Source organism: Glycine max, chromosome 8 (assembly GCF_000004515.6).
Source record: "Glycine max cultivar Williams 82 chromosome 8, Glycine_max_v4.0, whole genome shotgun sequence".
NCBI classification, from domain to species: domain Eukaryota; kingdom Viridiplantae; phylum Streptophyta; class Magnoliopsida; order Fabales; family Fabaceae; genus Glycine; species Glycine max.
The window spans coordinates 9,144,675-9,156,857 of NC_038244.2; the positions used below are offsets into that span (position 1 = coordinate 9,144,675).

The window sequence follows — 12,183 nt, forward strand, 5'->3', positions numbered from 1 at the left end:
ACGTTTTCTAGTACAGACTTAGTTCGTTCAATCAAAGGAAAATGGAATTTGCATGGGACTTGACTCTGTAAAACAATAATTGTATTTCAAAAGATAAAGAGCGGAATTGCAATCATTAATTAAAAAATATACATATATATACTATTTTTAAAGTAATTTTTAATTAATATTTAATATTTGAAAAAAATATGTATTCATATAATAAATTAAAAAATATTAAATATTAAGTGTTAATTTTTAATTAATAATTATAATTTCACTTTATCATGCAGTCCTCACTGTCATCTAATTTTGCTTACCTGACAGGCCCATGTGATTGTAGCCCGTTCTATGAATAGAGATATGCACTTAGTTGCGAAGGCCCAACATTATCCTTAGTATGCTGGTAGCTCATTTTTTTAAAGTGGATAGCATACTATAATTTTCATTGCAATATTAGCTATCTTTTTTAAGATGTTTTTTTTTATAATTTCTTTCACACAGTGATTGACAACCATCAGTCCATCACATTATGTTTTTTTAAAATAAAAAATCCAAACTTCCTTTCAAAATTTTAACTCAAATTTATCTTTTTCAAAAAATATAAAAGTGCAGAGGAAATCATATTAAATCCATTCAAGTGACATAAGGCCATTTCATCATTCCGTTCTACCTTTCTCTTTATCTTTTGTCATTGAAATTTTTGGAGAAAAAGTGAGGGAAATCCCAAACCCAAATTTCCAAACAGAACCTTTCAGAGGCATCATTATTGACATTCTTAACCTTTCGTGTAAGGTTCTACTTCTAGGATGCTGATACCTCATGTTCATTTCCTCCTTGTACCTAAAAGATGAAAACAAAAGCTGACATTTTAACCCTGAGAGGAAAAAGATAGAGCAGAGTTAGCTCCCCGTATTACACACATAAACATAAGTACAAAGGGAAGAAAAAGAAAGGAAAAACGAATCAAACTTTTCGCATGCCATTTTACATCTTCCACCAAGGGAAAACCGTGTATAGTTAAATATTTTATATAATAAAAGAAAAGATGAAAAACATAAGAGAAACTGAGAAAGGAATACAATATGGATTAGTTGCTGGCTAGAGTTGTCAGAATTTTTGGTCAAATTTTCAACCCCATGTGCATTCTTTATTCGCTCAATAAATAAACACGTCGTCTTAATTCCATCTTAATTTCATGTTTATAAATTACTCAAAGAATTCAGCCGAACATGCACAAAAATTCAAATATTATTTTAACATAATACCTAACATTTATGCATATTAAATATAGGTGCACAAACGGGTGTCCCAGAAATGATTAGCCTCACATCTAAACATGCTTCTGTGCTCACCACCAACCGATATAGAAAAGCTTTAGGATAACCCACTAAGTAGCAAGTAGGGTCAGGCCAAATTGAGTTTTTATTCATCCATTACTTCTTGGGACTTTCTTCGATACAATTCGTTATGTATTTTTAGTGGTTTTCAACAGGAATCAAAATTTCTCTCAATTAATATAATTTTTTTATCAACAAACAAATATTAATTGTTAGTTTATTAATATTTTATTAACAGAATACATCAAATCATTGAACTTTTTTTTCTTTTTTAGGTATCCAACAAATCTTATATCTCTCAACATTTAACAAACTATGTTAGTTTTTTTCTTATATTTAAATGCAGGTGGGTATACCAAAGTGAACACTTGGCTTTGAAACACCAAAAGAATCTCAAAATCTCATATTATGGTGATCACGACCTATCTATGATTGCATACAGCCATACACGTCCTTGTCAAAGTTCCCACCTTTCTGCATCATTAGCCCCTCATAAGATTTGTCTCCATTTCAAATGCTACATCACTCCCACCCTGTATTTTCAATATCTCACATGCACCACATTCGCGTGTTATCAACAACAATATCATTCAAATTTTTCTTTTAGCATCATAACTCATAAATCATAATTATATCTCAGAGTGAAATGCTAGCTAAAACCAACGTGCCCCATGAGACCTTATCTCCACAGAAGATTCATGTCCAACATGTTCCAAAGTGTGTGTCGGATAGGTTGCTAGAGAAGTTCTATGATGAGTCAGAGTTGGATTTCGATTACGAGCAAAGTGGATTGTGGTCTCCTCCAGTTCCACGCACGGTATTCTTGAGCTCACCGGGGAGAATATTCACTGAGCAAGAAATGCTTGAAAGACTCAGAAGCAAAAATGCATCACGAAGACGTGGCAAAAGATTCAGAGTTTGTTTCAGTGTACAATGATACATACTTCTTGCTTCTCTTTTCCTCCTGTTCCATTGGTTCCTCTGCTTCTTTCCTATTTTGCACTGAAAAATTCTATGGCTTATTCTTTTTGCAGGTGTTATGTTGTGCCTGACAGTGAATGTAAACAAAAGCGGGAATTGAAGGTTTTTCAGCAATGCTTCTTGTTTAGAATACAAATGGAATTAATCCAAAAATTTCCTATGATTGTATTATCATATTCACAGGAATTTACATGTATTTCTTTTTCTTTTTGTCTAGCCAAAAGTGATGTATATGTGTGAATTTTATATATAAATATATATATAGAGAGAGAGTGTATCAATTTCTTATCCATTATTTTCAGATGAGATTCCTATATAGTACCTTTGGGTCCCTTTGCCATCTCTAATGTATGTTGTTCATGATATTGATTAAGATGCTAATAGCCAGAGGTTGATATAAGGTAGTAGGGTTGGGTCAACACAGTTAGTTCCTCTTCTCTATTTAAAAAAATCATCGTAACGATGCATTCATATAGAAATGACAAACGTTAGTCTTATTTTTTGTGCGTGTGTGAAAAAAAATGCTTTACTTCAAAAATATTATCAATACATTCCATTGTGATTTTTTAATACATTCTTGGTTTTTACTTTTAAATGAAAACATTTTTGTTATTGATTGCCTAAATTTACTAGCAAAATCCTGTAAAAAAATAGTAAGAAAAATATCGGCACAATAGTCTTTATCGTGCTAGCATAATGGGGTCGTGTGTCATTTTGTCCAAAAACATTTCAAAAGTACGAAGCTTCTTAGACTCACCAATCCATAACCAAAATTCTATCTGGTTAGAAAGGTTTTTTTAAAGCAGGATGTTTTTAATTTCTTAAAATCAATTTTCCTTTTCACTTCCGAAAGATACTAAGATCAAAGATGACTAAAAAACACTTTTGTTTGGGTCTTTTCCCAAACATCGGGAAATCATGTTTTCTAAAGACAAACAACTTGGATATTGGAATAGCTAGCGGAGCATCGAATTTTGTGCCTACGTCGTAAAATGTTTACAAGCTAGAGTAGTCTAAATTATCGGAGAGAAAAAATATAAAATAAACGTGGGAAATGTAGATTTGCATTTGCTAATGTTAATGCTCTTTTATTCTTTCTATAATTAAATCTTCATACACCCAACTTTTTTTTTGAATAACAAAAAAAATGTTTAACAAATAATATACGCAGATTCTAATAGAAGGTTATAGAGATTATTCATAATATACGTATAAAAAAGAGATTATTCTAATATGATAAAATTAAGGATGTAAATGGTTTAGATTGGGTTGAGTACAATCTAATTTAAGACTCAATTCAATGAAATATAATTGGATAGGATTAAGTTTGGTATTTTTTTATCAAGCAACCAAAACCTGATCTTAATTGGGTTGAATAATTAAGTTAACTAATTAAAATAATAATATATTTTGAAATTTTGAAATAAAAAAATAAATTAAGTATCTAATTATTCTCAATATAATCAAGTACTTCGTTTTTCTAATATCATATTAAAAAAAAGGGATAAAAACAACTTCTTAACTCCGATAATATCTAATTAGGGAAAGAGAGACACGGAGTGTCTCTATATATTTTAAATAAATAAAAAAGGTGTAGAAGTTAAAAAAAGTAAGGAAAAAAAAAACTAACCAAAAAGTAGTGGGGCAGTTGTTAAAAAAGAGAACAAACTAATAGAGAATAAAACTGTCTAGAAAATATGTATTATTAATAGTTATAGATATCTTTTTGTTAAGGGTTTCTTAATGTTTCGTACATGCTTACATACTATCTTATGTAATGGTGTTTTTTCCCGGTACGATGTCAAATGAATATGAATATGAATAAACAATTGAATATCAATTGACAATTGTTGCTATAGAGATTAATTCTACCGTTATACTTAAAATTTTGTTGGTATTAGACTATGTGTTTCTTACATTTATACGATCCTGCTATCAAGTAAGCTGCCAGTACTAATTAAGAAACACCAAATACATATTTTAAAATAATTTGAATTTGGTGAAAAAGTAAGTATTGAATGACACTATGTTTCTAATACAATAAGTGTTTTCTTTTCTTATATTAATGTTCTATTTTCTTAATAGTGACTTTTTTATTTTTGATTTCTTAAACAGTGTCCAAAAAATATAGATTAGAATTGAGCATATTCAAATAACAACTTAATAAAATTTCAGGAGTTGCTATTGATAATTCTCCTTAAAATCCAAAGTAGGAGAACCTATCTTTAACTGGTATCTTCAACATAAATAATAATTTTTTATCCATAAATATTAATTATTAATCTTTTAATTTTTATTAATGAGAGAAATTCAAACTGATAACTTCTTGCTTTTCCTTCTTCCTTCAACTATATAATAACTAAACAACTTAACAAAAGAAAATAGTTATAATTTTAATGACAGAAACATGACGACCATGAAAAGATATGATTTACTAACAAAAACACTTTCTAAGTGAAACGGACTGGTAAAAAACCCAAAGAGGTGATCTAAATATCGTTAGAGATGTTTAAAATTATTTTGTAGTGATTCAAATTCCACTATAATCTAGAGCCATAATGCTTACAGGTATTGAGGAAAAGGAGATTATCAAAGTAATTAAGAAGGAACATCAACACATAGAAAAATTTCAAACAACATGTTTGAGAGCTGTCCTCGGTCCGGTAACCAATCCATGTGCCTGAGCCCTGAACAATCTGTAGCACTGGATACTCACCAACCTCTCCACATGGCATGCTCTCAACACATTTTTTCTGATAACATACAAAACAAATCTGTATATAAAAGAAACTAGTTGTTGTGATAAAAAACAATGTTTAATGCAAATCAGATTGTGATAGTAAAAAACTAGTTGTCTAATATTATTTGAAAAGTGATACCAAATATATCTAAAGAACCGTATATTCTTAATAATATACAGACGTCAGAGTGTGAAAACAAAGTTACTTTCAAAACAGTGTCTCCTTTCATAGGTTGTAGTTTTTGTTGTTTTTTCTGAATGATAAAAAAAAATAGTTACTATAAAAAATGTGGTGTGTGGATTTTGACGATAATAATAATAAGCGTGTTTGGTTCCACGTCTGAAATCCACATTTAGAGCAAAATCACATCCAAAGTGATGCAAAAGCGTGTTGGGGATTCACGTTTAATAGTTTCTGATGTGTTTCCAAACACACTAAATATACAGTTAGGCTTGTCTAACTCCACGCATGTCTTCTTGTAATTCTCATTCCTCTCGTCTAGCAGAGAGATGCAAACCTAAACTGTTGCAAGAAAAAGGAAACGATAGTTCTATCTTCTTACAAGAATATAAAAATTCTTTGCTTTCCTATTTGCTAGAAGTCTGTAACATATGAGGAAAAGGACTCATGTTTGATTGTTTGAAGACAGAATATACATGCATATTGTAAGGTAAAGATCATATCTAACTTGGTTTAAAACTGTTTTATACTGTTAGGACATAACCTATTTTATCATAAAACTTAGTATCACAGATTTGTCAAGTTTAGATCTCTTTAGATCAAAGACTGCACAGCTCTCAAAGTACTCGCATATGCAACATTCATAGCTGAACTAAACAGAAACAGGATTTTGTTGGAGAGCTTCCTTCCCAGTAATGCCTTCTTTTAAATTTTTAAAATATACGTCATAGTCCTTTTCTGGAGGAGGGTTTGTTGGATCCACAGTAAATGGCTCGCTAAATGGAATGACACTTTTGACCTGCAATACATATTAGAGATTATGTAGCTTGCCAAATAGAATGAGACTATCCACAATCAAATTACTAGATCCATGAGCACGGATAAACAATTTATCTCAATCTTAAACCATTACATGCAGTTAACGCATATAAAATCCGATATGCACTATGGTTGGGGTATTTCATAAATACAAGCAGAAACAGCATATTCAATAAAAGGCTAATATCACCATTCAGGCCAAAGCCTAGATTATGGAGCAGGCTTTACCTCTCCACAAAGGAGGTCCCCAGTTGAAGACAAGTTCACATTACATTTAGAAAACGTAAAAATACTAAACAAATTATGAAAAAAATATGAACATGGTAAAAGAAAAGGCTGACCTCAAATGTTTTGTCACATGCGTAAGGGCTATCAAGCGCAGCTACACACATAAGAGCAATCTCTTCCCTTGATATTTTACCCTGTTAAGTTTTGTATTAGATTGGCATTTGGAAAAATGAGCAAAATGCTACTATATAGTTACCATGAATTGCCAAAAGAAATCAAGAAGCGGAAATATATCAGGAGAGGTAGTTTAGTAAGAGCACTTGCACAGAGAAAAGTATCCATCTTTTGTTTTCACAATACCGTAATATTATCTCCTTGATCAAAAATAAGATTGGCACCAGCAGGCTCCTCAGTTAATGCACAAGGCCTCACGATTGCATAGGGAATGCCACTTTCTCTAAGTAAATCCTCGCCCTGTTGCAACATTAACCACTTTTAGCAAATGAACAATTATGTGACAGGGAAATATCAATTCCTTAACTAAATAGGTTATGGTAAGCAATAAGGAGGTTCCTTCAGACACTATGAGAATGTATACTTCTCTTCTATAAACTTGAATGACAAGGGAAAAAATTTCATAGTCAACAGCCACTCTAAAATTATAGGAAAACTCCAATCGTTGAGTGTTGACATAAATTATAGGTACGGGTGGAAATGGGATGGGTAACTAGAAGTTTTTTTTATAAAAGCCAACCTTGGTCTTTATAAAGCTTGGCCTGACCTGAAGCCTAATTTAAAGTCTATTCTGCAGTAAAGTCTTAACCAAGAAAACTAGTTTTGCAGACCAAAGTGACCTTGATAGATATCAATATTTTGCAAACTGCAGACCTTAAAATTTAGCAATATATTCATGTTAAACAAGGAGCAATTACCAAAATTTAGCAATATATTCATGTTTTAAACAAGGAGGAATATATTCATGTTTTACCTTTAGTTTAAATGTGAGGATATAATCCAGTTCCTTGTTTAATCGAACGGCGGGAGGCTGTTTACTTAGATCGATTCCAGGCCTTTCGGGTCTTGTAACTCCTGCTGAGCTCACATGCACAAACCTAAATGTGACACAAAAAGGTGTACAACAAAAGATTAAAGTATATGAGGGTAAAAAATGGAGGGGAAAGACAACCACAAAGATAAGGCTATACCTGGGTGTTATTGGATCCTTTATATATGCCCGTATGCTAGACACCGGAAGCTCAAATGGACCTTCCACAAAAGTTTCATTTAATTTACCATCAGACTCAAACTTGCTGAACATGAGCTGCAGAGAATTTTGCTACGTCATTAAGAACAAGTGTGAAATTTCTAAGCTAGAAGATAAAGAAATGCTAACACAGCCATGCCTGTAATGATACAACAATGCTTGGATCAAATGGTGGAGCATTGGACACTGTTCTTGCTCGAAATACAGGACTCAGGGAAGAAAATGGCACTTGAATCTATGAAAGAAAAAACAAAACACATGAGTTGGTATTATTAGATAATATAGACTGCAACTATTTCAATAGATAATACCTACTGATTGCCATTTTCCTTTCTCAGTGTCAAAGCCTGCAGTGTAACCAAGAGTGTCCCAATCACTGCTTGTGCGAACAATGATTTTATATCTACGCCCATCACCTTTTAGGCGGAACTCCAAACCATCATATGCAGAAAGATTTTCAGGCTCTGAGAAATTCTGAAAATCAATTGTGAAAACTCTCCTTTTAAAATAAGAACTTAGTTTCACTAAGTAACTAGTTAAAGTGAAATCACAATATATGTTAATCACAGCAATAACAGCTAGCTGTAGGCATATCAACACCAGAAACTGAAAAATAATGACAGTCATACAGTTTAACTTTAATAATTCAACTAACAGGAAAAATATAGTTCTAGAAAAAATAATAAATGCAAAATATTTTATATGTTGATATGTTCTGTTCCTCCATTTCATACTTCCAGTTAAATGCTTCCCAGGGGAAAAGTGTAGGCATCTCTTACTGCCCTAATAAATAAATGCTTTCCTTGCTTCAAACAAAATGGTTCTTTATTATATATACTTTACAAGCACTGAACTATTAAATTACTAAAAAATAGCTAAAGGGTGATTTACAGTTTAAAACACATTAGAAGGCAGTATCAGAACACTTATCTAAAGCTATAATTGAACCAGCACCGCAATTCAGTGTTTATATCCATCCATCAGAATTTAGAAGAACATTAGGAATAGGATTTTTTTTTATTAAACAGAATAAACTGAGCATTGAGGTCATTTTCAAGATTTAGAAAAAAGACTATGTCATGCAATATTAATCAAAATGTGACCTTTTATTTTCATACAGTGGTCAAGTATTGAATAAAGTATGTCATTGCCATTTGCCTGGCTCATTGAAAATTTAATATAAATAATTGCACATTACCTTAGTTCTGATACTTGTAAAGCCACCATTGTTTGCTGTTGAAACAACACCTGAACTAGACATGCATTTGTATTATTTCCAGCAGTAAAACACAGGGTACAAATTACCTCAAAGTGCAGTCACATGCATTTGCAAGAATTTGACACATACCTTTAAAAACCCCAGTTGGTCCACCATTTTCACCCCCACTTGGGTCAATTTGAAATGTGCTTTCACTAACTCCACCCATTACCACGTCATCTAAAGCACCCCAAGGAAGCTGCCTGTAATTAATGCCTGCAAGGAAAATAGAAAACAAATTATATTCACAGGACAAACAGCAATAAAACTAAAATCACTTGTTCTCTCAATAAAAAGTACAAACCAACAGTAATTATATTCACTACAGCATGTTGCAAGCACAATCCATGCAACAGAGACAGCTTCTGCTAATTCAGAAGGCTGCTGGAATCAGTTGTGCAACTTAATAATGTTCTAAGTTCAAAGCTCAATCCAGTATGTCGCCCTTTAAGTTTTCTTCCTACTATTAGCCTGGTGGAACATGTTTTGAAAGGTCATCAGCTAGCTAATACCCTTATATATGCATGAACTGTGCCTCACAACCACCCAACCCCCAAGAAAGAAAATAAAAATCAATTTGGCTTCTACAAGTTTTCTTTTATTGTCATGTACCTAAGTTAAATTTGGTGGTCACTGGTCATGTATATTAGTATATGTCAAAAAGATAGATCGGACAATTAAGTTGAATCAATTGCAATCAATTGTTTTGTCAACTAGTAATCTACCTTCAAATCCAAATAATAGCTTTCCTCTTCGAAGTCCAAGATTGTCCTTCACAGCCTTGATCAAATTTCTCATTCCTATGTACTCTACCTTTTCTGGTGAGTCACCTTTTATCTGTTTTAAACAACCAATAACTAAGAAAAAAAAGCTTCAAGAATTTCACAAATTAGCTTGAAGACCGACTGGACTTCCAAATTAAATTGACAAGAACAAATTTGACTCTGAAGATAATGTTAACAAAAGGAGAATCAGAAAGCTACCTCTGGCTCAAAGAACTTAATTCCCTACACCATAAATAATTTCATTCTGTTAGAGAAAAATAAATATGAAGTCTTCAGCAAAGAATCATGTAGCTAAAACAATTTACACAACAGGTTGATATAAGTCAACATTAACACACCCATTTCTCAGTGATAGATAAGCATGGATTACTGCAGAAGAAAAATCAAATTTCTGCTGTCTTAATAAAGCTAATGGACATACTTGGCTGTATTTTGATCTGTCTGGAGTGTCTCCTTCCTTAGGACCAACAATGACAGAAGCAGCATTAATCACTTTCTTCACGCCTTTAAAGTATTCAGGGATCAAAGTGCTATCTTTTGTAATGTCTCCAATGACCTTAGTTTAAACATAAAAGTAAATTAGCAGCAGAGGAAGAAATAGATAAAGAAACTATGACTTTACGTATTACACTATATGCAATCACTCAATAAAAAAATAATACAAATAACAGGATAAGTCTACATTGATGAACATCATTTTCTTCCACCAAATCTTGAAACTTTAATAAATCGTCCACACAAAAATTGGCGAAGAACTTCAAATGGCCAGAAGTCAATTGTTTATCTCTTCCTATGCAAACACAGACTCCAAACTAACATCTATTTTCCATGGTTGCTGGATTCTTGTATTTTAGGTTCAATAACACATCATTGTCAACAAAATAATAACTAGAAATCTAAGCTGCCAACTTTTGCAAAATTCAGAACCTAAAGCAAATTGTAGCAAACTAAGAAACTACATATTTATTTGATCATTTATAAAGTCTTTCAGTACATTAAATTAAATTGACTCACCAAATCAACATCTGAGCCTAACATCTTCCTTGCTTTCTCTTCATTTCTAACCTGATAAAAATTGATACAGAAATGTAATGTTTGTTATGCGCTGAATTCAATAATTAACAGAACAAAAGCTTTTTTTTTCCTTTTTTTTATCTTGTTAGCAAGGTAAGTTAACAACAGTACCAATACTCGGACTGGAATTCCTTTCTTGCGTAATATGTCAACCACCCTTCGACCAACACCACCAGTTGCTCCAGCTACCAGGACAATATCAGAAGTTCCCATTGTGTTAATGACTTCACTAGGGGAAGGATCAGATATTTTCTCAGCTAGAAAATCAAAGAACTTCACAATTCAGAAACAAAGAATACTCATTAGTTGATCCATATTCCATACCAACCTCTCTCTCTCTCTCTTTTCTTCCTATTACTCTCTAGTTATACTAGTTGAAAATTGAATAAAGTGTTACCTTAGCAGGAGATGGGAACCCATTGAAGAAGAACAGTGTTTTAACAAATCTTCCAAAATCCCAATTTTGTCTTCCAGCTTCAGCAGATATTGTTGCTCTATGTGCTCCAGAAGAGAGTCGGGTTGACGTATAAATCAATGTCTGAGGTCTACCACAAATCTGAAGAAACGGTTTAGGCAGCGTAGGTGATGCAAAAATAGTGTGTGAAGATTTCTTACAAAGATTTCTTCTAGGCAATTCAGAGCCCTGCAGTATGGATTAAAAGAAGGGCAACAAGATGAAGCAAAAATGATATCAATGACTAAGAAGTATCAAACTTTCACTAGATACGACGAAGTGGGTAGTTTCGTCTTCAGCAACAACAGCAAGTAGAATCAGTTGGAATTCAATTTCAAAAATTTATTTTGAATTCAACCAAATTCAGAAAAGACATTCAATGAACTTCCCAGATAAGTACCACTGAACAATAAGAGTAAAAGGATAATATCATATAACCTCTTTAATCTTGGCTTAGAAAATTCATGCAAGTTGAGTCCATCACATTCCGAGTTAAAGATAATTTGGCACAGTATTGAGTGTAAAAGTGATCAAACAATAATAAATAACGAGCTTTGTATTTCTTCCAAAGAGTTAACTCAGTTAAGAGTTAAGAGTGGTACCTGAAAATTGAGAACAGACGTGGACGCAGGGGAGGAGAGAGTTGTGTAAAACGCTTCCATTTGGAAACTGATCGTAGGAATATGTTGTCAAGTTAAGGTTGCCATGATATGATACTTACAGGGCAGGATTCATATGAACCACAAACGCAACTATGATGTTCATTTCAGGTGGCTCTAGAATACGCTTGTTTAGCTTATTATAGTTTTTTTCTTCTTCTTTCTTTTCGCTCTAATTTATGCTCTCATTAACAATTAACTTTCTATATATAAAAGTAAAATAAAATAGTAGAATTTAGTGTAGAATTTAATTCCAATTAATTAGTTTTATATTTATTTCAATTGTCATCATTTTATATAATTTTTAATTTGATTCATTTATTATTTTGTTTAATTTTTTAATTGTCGTCCTTGATTTTATTTGATTATTTTTCTTTTTATTTTTAAAAAAAAATCTTACATCAATAATTATTAATCTATT

At 32.1% G+C, this 12,183-nt stretch overlaps 1 protein-coding gene across 2 annotated transcripts; it reads right to left on the reverse strand.

Moving 5' to 3' along the window:
- Positions 1 to 5,599: 5,599 nt before the first annotated feature.
- Positions 5,600 to 11,876, reverse strand: LOC100815475 (putative complex I intermediate-associated protein). 2 transcript variants are annotated; one of them, NM_001255410.3, is made up of 16 exons: positions 11,706 to 11,876; positions 11,047 to 11,292; positions 10,761 to 10,922; positions 10,590 to 10,640; positions 9,997 to 10,131; positions 9,774 to 9,797; positions 9,516 to 9,627; positions 8,881 to 9,006; positions 8,731 to 8,780; positions 7,848 to 8,006; positions 7,672 to 7,767; positions 7,474 to 7,589; positions 7,257 to 7,380; positions 6,629 to 6,742; positions 6,382 to 6,462; positions 5,600 to 6,020 (listed from the first exon to the last, which is right to left on the reverse strand). In NM_001255410.3, exons 1-16 carry the CDS (start codon positions 11,763 to 11,765, stop codon positions 5,874 to 5,876), a joined length of 1,803 nt encoding a protein of 600 aa, NP_001242339.2. In that variant the 5' UTR covers positions 11,766 to 11,876; the 3' UTR covers positions 5,600 to 5,873. The 2 variants fall into 2 exon arrangements, with proteins under 2 accessions (NP_001242339.2, XP_014633861.1); XM_014778375.3 differs by lacking the exon at positions 11,706 to 11,876 and having other exon boundaries at positions 5,654 to 6,020; positions 10,761 to 10,906; positions 11,047 to 11,188.
- Positions 11,877 to 12,183: the final 307 nt, after the last annotated feature.

Coding starts and splice junctions, on each gene's coding strand:
- LOC100815475 (NM_001255410.3), bottom strand. CDS start 11,765: ATGGAAGCGTTTTACACAACTCTCTCCTCCCCTGCGTCCACGTCTGTT. Junction 10,641..10,760: donor GAATTCCAGTCCGAGTATTG/GTACTGTTGTTA, acceptor AATTTTTATCAG/GTTAGAAATGAAGAGAAAGC. Junction 9,798..9,996: donor ACAGATCAAAATACAGCCAA/GTATGTCCATTA, acceptor TTTATGGTGTAG/GGAATTAAGTTCTTTGAGCC.